This window comes from Scyliorhinus torazame, chromosome 1 (genome assembly GCF_047496885.1).
Source record: "Scyliorhinus torazame isolate Kashiwa2021f chromosome 1, sScyTor2.1, whole genome shotgun sequence".
NCBI lineage: Eukaryota > Metazoa > Chordata > Chondrichthyes > Carcharhiniformes > Scyliorhinidae > Scyliorhinus > Scyliorhinus torazame.
The window spans coordinates 83,568,534-83,585,627 of record NC_092707.1 but is presented as its reverse complement, the minus strand read 5'-3'; the positions used below and the strand labels follow the sequence as shown (position 1 = coordinate 83,585,627).

General features: G+C 48.3%; 1 protein-coding gene across 1 annotated transcript in view; it reads left to right on the top strand.

Annotated features, from left to right (window-relative positions):
- The window catches only part of LOC140409133 (hepatocyte nuclear factor 1-alpha-like), a 318,850-nt gene that overhangs the window by 250,048 nt on the left and 51,708 nt on the right, over window positions 1–17,094 (top strand). Inside the window, exon 8 of the mRNA XM_072497293.1 lies at window positions 5,216–5,334. Coding sequence (XP_072353394.1) covers window positions 5,216–5,334 — 119 coding nt within the window. The remainder of the gene's footprint in view (window positions 1–5,215; window positions 5,335–17,094) is intronic.

Sequence of the window (17,094 nt, the reverse complement as noted above, 5' to 3'; positions counted from 1 at the left end):
TTTAAATCTAGCACCTTTAATTCTCTATTGACCGTCCCTTTTTGTTTTCTTAGTGTGGTGGACCTTGGTTTACTGAGCCTTTCCATACACTGGGTCATATTTTGTGGGATGGGGACTATCGTAACCTCTCCTGAGTTTTGTCTTTTCGTGCCTTTTTGTATTCCTAAGCAGCTACGCTTCCCACTGATTACTTCACCTCTTGGTTCCCTGACTTTCCCTTCCCCCCCCAATCTTTAGTTTAAAGTCCTATTGACCACCCTATTTATTCTTTTCGCCAGAACACTGGTCCCAGCTCGGTTCAGGTGGAGACCATCCCAACGGTATAGGTCCCCCCTGTCCCAAAACTGATGCCAGTGTCCCATGAAAAGGAACCCCTCTTTCCCACACCACTCTTTCAGCCACGTGTTAACTTCCCTTATTCTTGCCTCTCTATGCCAATTTGCACGTGGCTCGGGCAGTAATCCGGAGATTATGACCCTTGAGGACCTGTTTTTTAATTTGAATCCTAGCTCTTTATAATCTCTAAACAGGTCCTCTTTCCTAGACTTGCCTATGTTGTTGGTACCGACATGGACCACAACAACTGGATCCTCCCCCTCCCTCTCCAGTATCCTTTCAAGCCAGTCAGAGATGTCCCGCACCCTAGCACCGGGCAGGCAACATACCATGCGGGACTCTTTATCCTGCTCACAAAGGATACTATCTATCCCCCTGATAATAGAATCCCCTACAACTACAACTTGCCTATTTACTCCCTCCCCTTGAATGGCCTGCTGAACCATGATGCCTTGGTCAGCTGACTCATCCTTCCTGCAGCCCTGTTCGCCATCCACACAGGGAGCAAGTGCCTCATACCTGTTGGACAGAGTCAAGGGCTGAGGCTCCTGAGTTCCTGACTGCTGGTTCCCTTTACCTGCCTGACTTGCAGTCACACCCTGCTGTCCCTGGCCACTGGCAGGATTTAAACTACTTACTCTGACAGGTGTGACTGCCTCCTGAAACACAGTGTCCAGGTAAGTCTCCCCCTCCCGGATGTGCCTCAGTGTTTGAAGCTCAGACTCCAGCTCATCAACTCTGAGATGGAGCTCTTCGAGCAGCCAACACTTACTGCAGATGTGGTCGCTGCAGCTCGTAATGGGATCTGCCAGCTCCCACATCAAGCAGCTCAAGCACATCACCTGACCAGCCATCACTAATTAATTAATTAGTTTAATTTAAGTTTATGAGTTTAGCTGTGTTTTTTTTTAAATTTGGGGCAGATTTGCTATCAACCACTCAGATCACAGCTTCCCTCTGACGTCACTTTTGGGGAAAAAACTGGAAAACGGGAAGTTTCCGTTAGGTTTTTATACTCATAGAGACTGCTCCTCCTCCTCCGAACGGCTCCCGAAATTAGGCCCGAAGAAAGAGAGAGAACAAAACAGTAGGGAAAAAGCACCTTCTCCCACTCTTCACCGAATTACCTCACTGCACCAAATTACCAAATTCTCACTCGGTCTGTATCTCTCTCACTCAGGCTGTGTGTCCTTGACCTGCGCAATGCTCACCTTGAACTTGTGCTCCCTTGTCATTGTCATTTCCGCACTGGGAAAAAGCCTCCAACTGTTCACCCAACTATACCCCTAATAATTTTATAAACTTCTACCAGGTTGCCCCCCCAGCCTTCGTCTCTCTAGGGAGAACAATCCCAGTTTATTCAATCTCTCCTCATAGCTAATACCCTCCATAACCAGGCAACCTCCCGGTAAACCTTTTCTGTACTCTCTCCAAACCCTCCACGTCCTTCTGGTAGTGCGGTGACCAGAATGTAACATAATTTTCGAGCTTTTATACTCGATACCCCTTCCAATGAAGGCAAGCATGCAATCAAGAACTAAATAAGTTTTAAAATCAATCGTTGGGTCTTGTACCGTTTTAGTAACAGACAAGTTCATACAAAATTGCTTTTACAAGGATGCTGACCTACCATTCTAAATAACATCTCTGCCAAAATAGAAGGCCGAGGAAATTTATGTTGGCACATTTTGTGCGCCCAATTTCAGCCCCTGTGTGTGTTCTGAGACAGGAACCCATCAATAGCTGGAGGAGATACCATGAGCTACCAGATAGATCATCACCTCAGTTGCTGCACTGGATGTCACTGCGATGTAAATGGCTCCCTCAGATCGGTATCCTTCCCTAGAGTTCTCCCGAAGACGGTGCCATTTGATATATAGTAGTAGGGCAGGGAATATTTTTGGCTGCATCCATTTCTTTGCTGTGCTGACACCAATCTTTTCTTCTGTAGTCTCCAATATTGATGGGAAATTGTCGAAAAGCAATTTTACAATTACCAAGGTGATAACTGTAAGGCCCCCCGGTAGATTCTCAAAGTGGTTTTAATGCTGTGAATTCAGAACCCGGGGATGTATTGACATTCTGAATACACCTCAGAGATTAATAATTCTGCATTGAAATAATAATCTACTGGCAATTCTCCTTTGCTTGTTACAAATATTGAATAGTTGTACATAAAACAGGAGCGCCACCATCAAGATGTACCTTTGATGCTTGCTTTTTATTCAGCCTAACACATTGCAGGCTACGGGCCTGATCCAACTGAATGGGAACAGAGTCCCATAGCGAGCGCATTTAGCCGCCTGTTTCCCAGCACCCACAGCCCCGAGAAACACCCAGCTATCTAATGCCCATCTGGGGAATGCGCTCCCGCGGCCACAGCCCCATTTTCTGCACTGAAGAGCTTGGCTCGGCAGAACTCTTCAGTGCAGTGAGAGATCGAGATGCCATTTTTCAATGGTATCCCGATCTCTCGAACTTCTGAAGCGACCCACGAGCCCCCCCCCCCCCCCCCCCCAACCCCAACTTAATGTAAAGGGGTCCTCCATCCCCGCCACATCGCCCTCAACCCGATAACCACCACGCATAAAATGCCAGCTGGCACCTTGGCAGTGCTCCTGCCAGCTGTCAGTGCCACCTGGGCACCTTAGTAGTTCTGGGCTGGCACCCAGGTGGCACTGCCAGGGTGCCCAAATGGCACCAGCAGTGCCAGAGTGGCATCCTGCCCAGGGGGCATGCACCTGGGGGCCTTCAGTCCCCTGGGTGACCACACGAGAGCCCTTCTGTCTGGTCCCTGTTTGTGCAGACCAGGAGCGAATGTTGCTCGCCCGAGGTCTCCAAGGGGAAGGGGATAGATCCCATCGCCTTTGTTACCTCAGAGAACTGCATATTAGAGTGAGACTAGCTGTCTTGCTATAAAATGCAGATTTGCCAAAAAGTGATCCGGGCTTCACATCGCGACATCTTGCGAGATCGTGTTAGATCTGGCGTGGCGTAGTGAGCTGGGTAGATCTCGGGAGCGGGGTGCACAGCGCGCTGGTGGATCACACCCTACATGTTTCCTGCAGCAACACCCAGTGGACAAAAGGAGAATCGAAAAGCTCTGCATCAATAAAGTTCTGCTGATATCCCTTTCAGACAAGCACATCTGCTAATGTTACAGTCGAGGGAATTCTCCTCTGAAATTATGGAAATTCCATGGAGAAGGCCCAGCCACCACCCCAAATTCCTCTCCCTTAACTTCTGCTCCCCCACTCCTGTTCTGACCCTCCCCCTCTGTTCCCACCCCTCACTCCCTCTACTTCTACGATTGCTTCCTCCCAACCTGCCTTTTTCTCCCTCCTGTCCTCCATTTGCCCAAAATCCTGCTGCCTCTCCACACTCGTGTTCCCTCCTGTCCATTCCTGTGTCCTGCCACCCTGCTCCAGCTATCCATTCCCCCCCCCCCCCCCCCCTCTGGGTTTGAAGCTGCAAACCCTTTGATTGCCTGCCCACAGCATGCAGATGGTGGTGGGTAGTGCAGGGCCTGGGTCAAGGGTGTATTACTCTCTTCCCAGGACCCGCGAAGAAGTGATAAAGATTCAAATTGCCCAAGTGAAGCAAGAGGACTTGATAGAAGCCTCCTCTCCCTCCACGTCAGACTCAGCAATTATTTTCTTCAGGCCCTGGTCTTAAGAAGGCACCAATTTGAGTCTTATTACCATCTTTGGGCTGCACTGTTTTTTTCGGATCCATCTCTGTTTCTTCCCCTTACACAGCAGTAACAGAAAATTGGCAGGGGAACCGAGTCACTCACTGAGTTTTGAAGATGCACAACTAGAGTTCGCAACATTTATTAGATATTTACCTGAATACTCCATCACCTGCTCTCCCACCTCCAATGACCTTATCTCAGTCCTTTCTCCCCCATTTAAAATATTTTTACATCAAAAAAACTAAAGTGTTCAAGGATTTACATTTTAAAAACACATCATTCTCTCAAATGTCTCAGTGATTTCTCTCCTAGATTGCTTACAGTAGTGCCCCAGAGGTAAACCTTGAATACCTCGAGAACGAGAAATAATTAAGAGTAACCCACAAGAAAATGCTGTCTGGTGGGTGACACAGATAACACAGGATTTACAGTGCAGAAGGAGGCAATTCGGCCCATCGAGTCTTCACCGGCCCCTGGAAAGAGCACCCTACCTAAGCCCACACCTCCACCCTATCCCCACACTTCCACCCTGTCCCTGTAACCCCACCTTACCTTTTTTGGACAGTAAGGGGCAATTTATCATGGCCAATCCACCTAACCTGCACATGTTTGGACTGTGGGAGGAAACCGGAGCACCCGGAGGAAACCAACGCAGACACGGGGAAAACAGACAGTGACCCAAGCCGGGAATCGAACCTGGGACTCTGGCGCTGTGAAGCCATTGTGCGACTGTGCTGCCCTTAATATGCTGACACATATTAATGTGGCAGGAGTTTATAAGAATGAGAGGACCTCCTTGAAACAAATAAAAATCTGGCAGGAGTAGACAGACAGGATGCAGGGATGTTGGTTCCTCTGACTGCGGGTGTCTGGAACAAGGGGTCAGAGTCTCAAGATCAGGGTAGGCCATTTAGGACTGAGATAAGGAGCAATTTCTTCATTCAGAGGATGGTGAACCTGCAGAATTCTCTGCCTCAGAAGGCTGAATATATTGAAGAAGGAAATAGATGGATTTCTAGACTCTAAAGGTGTCAAGTGGTATGGTGGAGCGCGTGGGAGTGTGGCATTGAGATAGAGGAATGGCCATGATCATATTGAATGGGAGAGCAGACTCAAAGGGACAAATGGCCTACTCCGGCTCCTGTTTTACTATGTCTCTATGATCTTTTTTGTTCTTAAATGCAGCTGTATACAGCCACAAGCCAGAATTGCCGCAGTACCACACCAGCCTCTTCCCACAGACTATGGTCTTCACGGATGCCAGCAACTTTAGCGGTCTGACGAGTCTTCCTATGGCAAAGCAGGTAATTAATGATGTGAAACATCTTTCTATCAGCTTGGATCACTTCTCTGGTGGGGGAGAGCAGGGGAAAGAAATGACCTTTCGAGCAGTGGCACAGTTCCGGCATGCAAAATAAACAAAAGGGGATGTCCCGAAAATATGAGCGACAAAAGCAAAATACTGCAGATACTGGAAATCTGAAATAAAACCAGAAAATATACAGCAGGTCAGGCAACATCTGTGGAGAGGGAAACAGAGTTAACTTCTCAGGTGGACAAAAATATTCCCAGTTTTCATTCCAGAAAATAATTGTTGATTATCAATTGAAACTTTATAACATTGCAGGAAAGTTGCTTGCCAGTTACCTCAGAATGAATATCGTCTCGGAGGCATCATCAAATGAAAGACCAGCAATGAGGAAGAGACGCACTGTGGTCATTTATAAATTCTAACTGGAAAATTACAGGGCCCGAGATGGTCATTGCGTGCTCTTTACCCTTCCAAGAATCTTGTTTAATATGCTTCCCGACTCTGCCAAATAGATTATCCAAGCCATTAACTACAGACATCCCTGGTGAATGAAAAATTGAATTGAAAGGTGTCTGGCTCATCCAATACAAACTAGACGATGCCGATAAACTGTATGGAATTGCAGGCAGATTTCCCACGGGAACGTCCAGCTGCCTGCGTTCAACAATAACAAAATTTGAAAAAACAGGGAACAAAGCCGAGATTCAGTGGGTGATGAATGAGTCCAAGCTAGAAATCTCCATCAGAGCAGGTTCCAGTTAGCATCCGATCAATTCACTCAGCACATAATGGTTGCTTTAACCTGGTGGCATGTGGGGGAAACAATTTGCCAACTACTTCGATCCTAAACAGGGAAATTGTCCAACCTGCAAATTTCTCCATTCAGTAGTCAAACTACTCATTTCATTGAACGTACGTGCATGGGAAAATTGCCAGTTTTGCCTTTACGTTCTTCTTCATTAAAAGGTTAGGATCACTAACCGCTCTAAAAAATAGCCCTGCATCATGTGGCCTTCTGCCTCAACCCGATCAAACCAACCTTTCATCCCCATTCCCAGTATTTTGCAACCAACAAAGGTTCAAAGAACATGAATCTTGTTTTTAATACCCCAGTGGTTTATCTCCCTGGTTGCCCTCAGCAATGTCCAAGGGGGTGAATTTTTTTATCCTTGGACATCCCAGGATAACCCTGAAGGAATGGTGATTCCAAATGGGCACAGAGTAATGATTTTTTTTGTGTTCTGGAATTCCCTCATGAAACCTCTCTGCCTCGCCATGCCTATTCCTTTCTTTCAGACCGTCCTTCCCCACAACCCCGCTTTAAGGACCAGGCCATTGCTCATCTTTCTAAATGACCCCGCCTTTGTTTTGGTGCCAATATCTTTGCCCAATTACTCTCCAGCGAAACACATTTGGATATTTTACTCTGTTAAACGTGATATATAAATGCAAGTTGTTGTTGCTGAAAATTCAACATTGCCTGTGTTGTACCTAATGTGGATTAAAAAGAAATCCAAGGTCCATCTGGTTCACTTTGCACCATCCTGGTAGCCTCTTGATACAACAGTAATGGAGTCATTGAATAATGGGAGAAATCAATCTCTATCAATGAGCCTACAACAGACAGGAACAATGCAAAGACAACTTGAGTGGTTGAAAGTTTGGGAACCATAGATCCACAATCATCCTTTTCCACCCAAGCATGTTATAGTTGTCACATGTCAAGTCTCAAAGTACTCATGTGCTCTATCCCGAAATGCTATTTTTCTGAAAGAAATTTAATTTGCATTTGAATGAATGAGTATTAGGTGCTTCCACCATCTCCCTCGGGAGTCTATTCTATAGATTGACCACTGATGGGCAGCACGGTAGCACACTGGTTAGCACTATGGCTTCACAGCGCCAGGGTCCCAAGTTCAATTCCCGGTTTGGGTCAGTGTCTTTGCGGAGTCTGCACGTTCTGCCCGTGTCAGAGTGGGTTTCCTTCCGGTGCTCCGGTTTCCTCCCACAAGTCCCGAAAGATGTGCTATTAGGTCATTTGACATTATGGTTTCTCCCTCTGTGTACCCGAACAGGCGCCGGAATGTGGCAACTAGGGAATTTTCACAGTAACTTCATTGCAGTGTTAATGTAAGGCTTCTTGTGACAATAAAGATTATTATTATTATTGCTCCCCAGATTAGTTTTGATAGACCTGTCCATTTTCAGAGATTAATTCCATCCATCTGCTTTCTCATCTTTCTCAATCTTTTCTGACTCCTGAGGTACATCCAATTGCCTGCTGATGTCATTTACACTATCCACTTCAAAACGCTCCTCTGTAAATATTCTATAACTGCTAGCCTTAGTATGATCAGTTCTACCTTATTTTCCTTCTTATTCCTATCTTCCTCATTCTTATCCTGTCTGTTGGTATTTGAGATCTTCATGACAGTGAACAAGCTCAGTGAGAATCATTTGTCATTATGTGTTAGTCTTAAGTTCATTTCTTCAAATTAGTTGCTCAGTTAACTTCATGAAAGCATGAAAATACATGGGGCGGGATTCTCTAATCCCGCGGCAGTGTCCATGCCGTTGTAAACTCCATCGCGTTTTGCGACGGTGTTAACGGGTCGCTGCCAGGACTAATTCTGGCCCCTATACGGCGCCAGCACGGCGCTGGAGCGGTTCGCGCCGATCCCGGCGCGAACTGTGCATCGTGGGACCCGCGCATGTGCAGTGACCTCCTTCAACGCGCCGGCCCCGACACAACATGGCGCAGGGCTACAGGGGCCGATGTGTAGGAAATGAGGCCCCCAGCTAGAGAGGCCGGCCCGCCGATCGGTGGGCCCCAATCGCGGGCCAGGCCTCCTCCCCCGGGGTCGGACCCCTCCTCTCCCCCCACAGGCCGCCACCTGACCCTTCAACGCCAAGGTCATGCCGGCTCAGAGCAGGTTAGAACAGCGCCGGCGGGACTCTTTTTTTTCTCATGGCCATTCGGCCCATCCGGGCCGGAGAATCGTGGGGATGGGCCGCATAGAGCGGCCTATGACCGGCGCCGCGCCAACCACGCCGGCGCCAATGGCGCCAATTTTCCGCTCTGCGGAGAATCGCGTGTCGGGGCAGTGTGGCCCAGTCGTGGGGATTCTCCGGCCCGGCCCAGAGCTGGGAGAATCCCGCCCATGTTTCACGTTCACTGGGAAAATTTAAACCTGAGTTTTCTCCTTAAAGAAATATAATTGTCATCCTTTCAAAATATTATTTAGTTCTTCTCTTTGGGTGGGCACCACGATAGCGCAGTGGTTAGCACTGCTGCCTCACGGCGACGCGGATCTGGGTTCAATCCTGGTCCCAGGTCACTGTCCGTGTGGAGTTTGCACATTCTCCCCGTGGCTGTGTGGGTCTCACTCCCACAATGGCGTGGTAGCACAGTGGGCGGCACGGTAGCACAGTGGTTAGCAACGTTGCTTCACAGCTCCAAGGTCCCAGATTCGATTCCTGTCTGTGCGGAGTCTGTACGTTCTCCCCATGTCTGCGTGGGTTTCCTCCGGGTGCTCCGGTTTCCTCCCACAGTCCAAAGATGTGCAGGTTAGGTGGATTGGCCATGATAAATTGCCCTTAGTGTCCAAAAAGAAAAAGGTTAGTCGGGTTACTGGATTACGGGGATGGGGTTGAGGTGTGGGCTTAAGTGAAGCGCTCGTTCCAAGGGTGCCGACTCGATGGGCCGAATGGCCTCCTTCTGCACTGTAAATTTTATGATTCTATGAACACAAAAGATGTGCAGGGTAGGTGAATTGGCCATGCTAAATTGCCCCTTACTTGGGAAAAAAGAATTGGGTTCTCTAACTTAAAAAAAAAAAGTTCTTCTCTTTGGGTCACCCATCTTTGAAGGAAAGCGTCCGAACTTCAGTCTTCTGATCTCAACCCTGTTGTCTAATGCAAATGAGTCCAAGTTAACCTCTTCCTATCTCCTATCACCTGAGGAAGAATCTGCACTCTGAAAGCTAGTGATTCGAAACAGACCTGTTGGACATTAACTTAGTTTTATAAGACTTCTTACTGTGCCCACCCCAGTCCAATGCCGGCATCTCCACATCATATCTCGTTCCTGTTCTCCATCTCGAAAGGTTGAGAGAAAAGAGACCCTTTAATTCCATTGAATTCGAATCTCATTCCTCATCTTGTCTCCAGCCCAGCCAAGAACAAGGTCTCATCATGGGAAAATATTTCCTCAGGTCATTATGTATTAGTGGAAAAGTCACCATAGCGTGCGGAAGTTTCCCTATTATCACTAACACACATCAACCAGTGAAACCTATCATCCATCCAGTTACTGATCTTCTTACTTTTAGTTATCTACCAGTGTTGAGCTGCAATTATTGCAAACTCAGCTTTGACATGGACAGATCTGTGTATTGTCATGGCATCCTGAGCTAATGTGTGGTCAATTACAGCACCACTTGACCCGGAGTCGCAAAAACAGTGAAATTAGGTTTATTTAAATCCCCAACGTGTTTGTTTGTGTCCAATAATAGTCAGTCACTAGGATTGTAACTTGAAAACACCAGTAACCTTTTATTATGAACAATGGATGCCCAACTCAGGACAGGATGAGGCCGGTAAATTTTGCGCATTGATTTAACTTTTTTTTCCATTAAATAAAATGTTATTAAATCATTTTAGTGCCATTTTCAAAATGATTTACACTGCCGTTTGTTTTCATTTATTGTACAGTACAAAAAGGCTTTTTTTTTAGGTTGCTCTACTTACAGTCTGTCGCCGTGTGACTCGGCATATAATCCTCCCTACTCCCCCCTCTCCCTCACCCCCCTGCTCATTCCCCTGATGCCCTCCTTGATTGCTCTGGGGTGTGTTCCTCCTTACCCCCCTCTTTCTTTTCTCCCCCTGTCAGCTTTGGTCGTGTCTGTCTTGTCGGGGGGGGGGGGGGGTTCCCCCTCCCTCCCTCCCTCCCTCCCTCCCTCCCCTTTATTTCTGTTGTCCCTCTCAGGCTTTCTCTCTTCTTCACACACACCCTCCCCCCCACCCCCAGGTTGCGCATCCCTGACGTTCCTCCTCGTCTTTCTCTCTGTCCTTTTAAACTTTCCAGTTTCCTTCTCTACTGGTTGTTGCTGGCCTCGAACAGGTCATGGAACAGGCCGACAAATTGCCCTCATGCTTTAAGGAAGCCTTCCTCCGATACTCGGATGGTGAATTTGATCTTCTTCAGGTGGTGAAATTCCGAGCCAGTCTGCAGGTATGAGTGGTGCTGCCAATTGCCAGCCGAGCAGTATTCTCCAACGTGCGATTAGGGAAGCGGTAGCTAGGGCGTCGGCCCACTTCCCCATGTGTAGCTCTGGCTGCACTGATACCCTGAAGATTGCCACATAAGGGTATGGCTTCACCCTCACCCCCACAACCTTGGACATTGCCTCAGAGAAGGCTGTCCAGAACCCAGCAAGTTCGGGGCATGCCCAGAACATGTGGGTGTGGTTGGCAGGGCCCCTCTGGCATCGATCACATTTGTCCTCCACCTCTGGGAAGAACCTGCTCATTCGGGTTCTGGTCAGGTGTGCTCTGTGTACCACTTTGAACTGCATGAGGCTGAGCCTTGCGCAGGCAGAGGTGGAGTTAGCCCTGCTCAGTGCTTCGCTCCAGAGTCCCCAACCCACTTTTGTCCCCAGTTTATCCCCCATTTCTGTCTGATCTCGTGCAGTGGTGTTTGGGCTCTGTCCAGTAGCTGTCCGTATATTTTCCCACAGAGCCTTCCTCCTTACTGTCCATGTTCATCAGGTCCTCTAATAGTGTGGTCTCCCGGGCATAGGGGTACCCTACTGTCTCTTTGCGGAGGAAGTGTTTTATTTGTAGGTGCCTCATTTCCTGTCCTGCCGGTAGTTTCCATTCCTCCATCAGTTCGTTCAGCGTCACTAGTCTGTGCCCTATGTAGAAGTCCCTAACTGTCAGCGTTCCCCCGTCCTGTCTCCATTTTTTAAAAGTTGTGTCCAGCATGGCTGGAGGGGATCTGTGGTTACTGCAGATGGGGGCCATCTTGGTCAGCCCGAAGTGCTGTCTTAATTGGCCCCTCATTATCAGTGTGGTAGCTACCACTGGGTTTGATGTGTAATGTGCTGAGGGGGATGGGAGTGCTGCCGTGGCTAGAGCACGGAGGGTCGTCCCCTTGCAGGGGGTCTCCTCAATCCGCACCCATTCCGAGTTGGGTTTGTGCACCCATCCCCTCACTCTTTCTGCTGTTGCCGCCCAGTGGTAGTATTGTAAATTTGGCAGTGCCAGGCCTCCCTTAATTTTCCTCCTTTGCAGTGTTGGTTATATGATCAATGTATATAAACCAGGCAGGAATGCTCCCTTCCAGTCGGGGAACACTTCAGCAGTCAAGGGCATTCAGCCTCTGATCTCCGGGTAAGCGTTCTCCAAGGCGGCCTTCAGGACGCGCGGCAACGCAGAATCGCCGAACAGAAGCTTATAGCCAAGTTCCGCACACATTAGTGCAGCCTCAACCGGGACCCGGGATTCATGTCGCATTACATTCACCCCCCACCATCTGGCCTGCGAAATCCTACCAACTGTCCTGGCTTGATACAATTCACACCTCTTTAACCTGGGGTTACCCCATCTCTGGATCTGCAAAGATTTAATCACCTGCTAATGCTCGCATTCCTAGCATTGTCTGGCATCTTTGAATCTGTCTATATATATGTTTCTGGAACATACCTCTTCATTCACCTGAGGAAGGAGCAGCGCTCCGAAAGCTAGTGACATCGAAACAAACCTGTTGGACTTTAACCTGGTGTTGTAAAACTTCTTACCAATGTATATAAATGTAGTACAATCATTTCAACACTAGATGGCTCACAGTCAGATACCATAAGAACTGATTTCCCGCCTTTTCTGAGTCAGGTGATGATGTGATTCAGAACAGTGAACAAGCAAGATATAGAATAGTTAGTGTGAGAGAAGTTAGAACTAGTTTGTTATAATAGTGTATAGTTATATAGTTATCTGTATTGTACTTTAATTTTTTTATTGTTTAGTATTGAGTAAAAGAACTCACAGTTTATTATTTTGTTACTCATTAATAGTTCATCTTTCAACAAGAAGACTATTGATCATTTTATCATCCTGGTGGATTCAAGAGTAATATATATATTTTAGATAAGACATTTAAAATATAACACTTGCCCTCCCACACAAATGCCATAATTAAGCCTTCTTGCTTTTTGCAAGAAGGCCTAGGGGATGAAGATCGGTTTGGATCTAAATAGGAAGAGGAACCTCGGCAGCACGTTCATTTTGATCGTCTACACCCTTCCTGCCAGGGAGAGTGGGTGTGCGTCCCAGCTTTGTAGATCCTTTTTGACTTCCTCCACCAGTCTGGTCAGGTTCCACTTGTGGATCTGTCTCCAGTCTCTGGCTATTTAGATCCCCAGGTATAGGAATCTATTTTGGGCTTTTTTAAACGGGAGTCCCTGCAGCTCTGTCCCTCGCCATTTGGGTTCACTGGGAATGCCTCACTTTTGCCCAGGTTGAGTTTGTAACCTGAGAAGGTTCCAAACTCTTTCAGGGTCTGGAAGATTGCTTTCAGTCCTTCCTGTGGCTTTGAGGGAGCCAGGAGCAGGTCATCCGCATAGAGTGAGACTCTGTGCTCCCTGTCACCTCTTTGGATGCCTCTCCAGCGTTTCGCGTCCCACAGAGATATCGCCAGGGGTTCGGTGGCGAGTGCAAACAGGAGAGGGGACAGCGGGCATCCTTGCCTTGTGCCTCTTTGCAGCTGGAAGTATTCAGAGATAGTGGTGTTGGTTCAAACGCTCGCCTTGGGAGCGCTGTACAGGAGTCTCACCCTGGTGGCGAATCCGGCTCCTAGCCCAAACTGTTCCAGTACCTCGATGAGACATTTCCATTCGACTCTGTCGAAGGCCTTTTCTGCGTCCAGGGAGACGATCACCTCTGGTGTTCTCTCCCCGGGGGGGGGGGGAGGGGGGGGGGTCATTATTACATTCAACAGCTGCCTAATGTTCGCAGTGAGCGGCCTACCCTTGACAAAGACCGTTTGGTGCTCTGCGACCACTTCTGGTACACAGCACTCCAGCCTTTTAGCCAAGATCTTTACGAGTATTTTTGCGTCCACATTTAGCAGCGAGATGGGTCTGTATGATCCACATTCCGTCGGGTCTTTGTCTTTTTTGGATGTCAATGAAATTGTGTTCTGCACTGGTGTAGTAGGCAAAGTGCCACTTGCCAGCGAGTCTGCGAACATATCCCTTAGATGTGGGGCCAGGGCCGCTGTGAATTGTTTATAGAAGTCCGCCGGGAACCCGTTGGGTCCCGGTGCCTTCCCCGCCTGCATGGAGCTGATGTTCTCCATGATTTCTCCCAGAGCTATTGATGTTTCCAGCTCCCCCCGTCTGTCCTCCCCCTCAACTGGTATTTTCAGTTCTTTTTGTTCCGCTACCAGTCTACCTCAAAGAAGAACAAAGAACAAGGAAAATTACAGCACAGGAACCGGCCCTTCGGCCCTCCCAGCCTGCGCCGATCCAGATCCTTTATCTAAACTTGTCTTCTATTTTCCAAGGATCTACTTCCCTCTGTTCCCCGCCCGTTCATATATCTGTCTAGATGCATCTTAAATGATGCTATTGTGCCCGCCTCTACCACCTCCGCTGGCAAAGCATTCCAGGCACCCACCACCCTCTGCGTAAAAAACTTTCCACGCACATCTCCCTTAAACTTTCCCCCTCTCACCTTGAAATCATGATCCCTTGTAATTGACACCCCCACTCTTGGAAAAAGCTTGTTGCTATCCACCCTGTCCACACCTCTTATAATTTTGTAGACCTCAATCAGGTCCCCCCTCAACCTCCATCTTTCCAACGAAAACAATCCTAATCTACTCAACCTTTCTTCATAGCTAGCACCCTCCATACCAGGCAACATCCTGGTGAACCTCCTCTGCACCCTCTCTAAAGCATCCACATCCTTCTGGTAATGTGGCGACTAGAACTGCACGCAGTACTCCAAATGTGGCCTAACTGTATCATGACCTGCCGACTCTTGTACTCAATACCCTGTCCGATGAAGGCAAGCATACTGTATGCCTTCTTGACCACTCTATCGACCTGCATTGCCACCTTCAGGGTACAATGGACCTGAACTCCCAGATCTCGCTGTACATCAATTTTTCCCAGGACTCTTCCATTGACCGTATAGTCCGCTCTTGAATTAGATCTTCCAAAATGCATCACCTCGCATTTGCCTGGATTGAACTCCATCTGCCATTTCTCTGCCCAACTCTCCAATCTATCTATATTTTGCTGTATTCTCTGACAGTCCTCCTCGCTATCTGCAACTCCACCAATCTTAGTATCATCTGCAAACTTGCTAATCAGATCACCTATACCTTCGTCCAGATCATTTATGTATATCACAAACAACAGTGGTCCGAGCACGGGTCCTGTGGAACACCACAAGTCACCTTTCTCCATTTTGAGACACTCCCTTCCACCACTACTCTCTGTCTCCTGTTGCCCGGCCAGTTCTTTATCCATCTAGCTAGTACACCCTGAACCCCATACGACTTCACTTTTTCCATCAACCTGCCATGGGAAACTTTATAAAACGCCTTACTAAAGTCCATGTATATGACATCTACAGCCCTTCTCTCATCAATTAACTTTGTCACTTCCTCAAATAATTCTATTAGGTTTGTAAGACATGACCTTCCCTGCACAAAACCTTGTTTCCTATCACTGATAAGTCTATTTTCTTCCAAATGTGATTAGATCCTATGCCTCAATATCTTCTCCAACAGTTTGCCTACCATTGACGTCAAGCTCACAGGTCTATAATTCCCTGGATTATCCCTGCTATCCTTCTTAAACAAAGGGACAACATTAGCAATTCTCCAGTCCTCTGGGACCTCACCTGTGCTCAAGGATGCTGCAAAGATATCTGTTAAGACCGTCATGTCCCACTCCTTAGTGAATACCGATGCAGAGTACTCATTAAGAATCTCACCCATTTCCTGACTCCACGCATAAATTTCCTCTTTTGTCTTTGAGTGAGCCAATCCTTTCTCTAGTTACCCTCTTGCTCCTTATATATAAATAAAAGTTGTGTAAGGGCCACGAAGAATCCAGCACGAGTTTTAAGGATACAAAGTAATAACATTTATTTACTATAACATATATACATAACAGTAGCAGTAACTTCCCTTGCTACATACTTCTTCCTGCTGGTTCCTGAACTGGCCAGCTTTATTTATACTAGGAGTTTACTAGTGGTTTCTCCGCCCCCTCATTGGGGAAGCTCATACTCCCACAGGATTGTGGGATAGTCATTAGTCCCCAGCCAATGGTAAGTAGGCAGGTTATAACATCCTTCCCCCCCAAAAATCCAAGGAATCCACCGAAGACCCTGGCGAAGGAGGGCGTCGGACTCGTTTGACCGCAGGCCGGACACCATTTGCACGCGGCGCTGGATCAGGCGGTGTGTAACGAGACGGAGACCGGCGCTTCCATGATGAACGTCGCAATGGTTGTACATCCACGGCCCGTGGACCCGAGGATTCCCCCTCTGATGCATCCTGTGTCTCCATCTCGGAGTCAGAGTCAGCTGCCTCCGTCATGTCAGCGTCTCTATCTCCATTCGGTCCCGTAACGACCTGCGCAGGCTTCGAGTGAGGCACCAGTTGAAGATTGTGAGGACTACCTTCCCTTGTCTCTGGTCTCCGCGGCTGTAGAAATGAGCTCTGGGGGCGGGGAATCTTTTGAGAGGATAGTCTTCTGGACCGAACGTGGTCTACATGTTTTCGCTGGAGACGACCCTGGGCTTGCATTTGGTAAGATATAGGGCCCGTTTGGCGAAAGATTACACCAGGAACCCATTGGGCATCACCAGCAAAATTCCGAACGATCACTGGGTCACCGGGCGCAAACTGCCGAATCGGCCGATGCTGAGAAAATCCCTGTACCTGCCGTTCTTGTGTGCGGCGAACTTTTGCGCCAATGTCCGGGAAAACCATACTAAGGCGGGTGCGAAGTCTCCGGCCCATTAGGAGTTCTGCGGGAGCTACCCCAGTCACTGCATGGGGGGTGGTCCTGTACGTAAACAAAAAGCGAGCCAGTCTCGTGTCCATTGATCCGGAAGACTGCTTCTTTAGGCCTCTTTTGAATGTCTGCACTGCGCGCTCTGCCAACACATTTGAAGCCGGGTGGTAAGGGGCAGTGCGGATATGGCGGATGCCGTTCATCTTCGTGAACCTCGCAAACTCCTCACTCGTGAATGGAGTGCTGTTATCCGTGACTAGCACCTCGGGGAGGCCATGCGTACTAAACGATAAACGCATCTTTTCAATTGTTGCGCAGGACGTTGTCCCCTGCATCTTATGCACCTCTAGCCATTTGGACTGGGCGTCAATTAGTAGAAGGAACATGGATCCTTGAAAAGGGCCGGCGAAATCTGCATGCAAGCATGCCCAAGGCCGCCCTGGCCATTCCCAGTGATGTAGGGGCGCGGCCGGCGGAAGCTTCTGATGCTCCTGGCAAATGGAGCAGTTTTGGGCCACCTTCTCAATGTCGGTGTCGAGGCCTGGCCACCAGACATAACTCCGAGCCAACATTTTCATTTTGGTCACGCCTGGATGCCCATTGTGCAAGTCTGTTAGTATCAGCTCCTGGCCTTTTTCCGGGACAATCACACGCATCCCCACAAGAGGATGCCGTCTTCCACGCTGAATTCTGACAGCTTGGAGGAAAATGCCCGC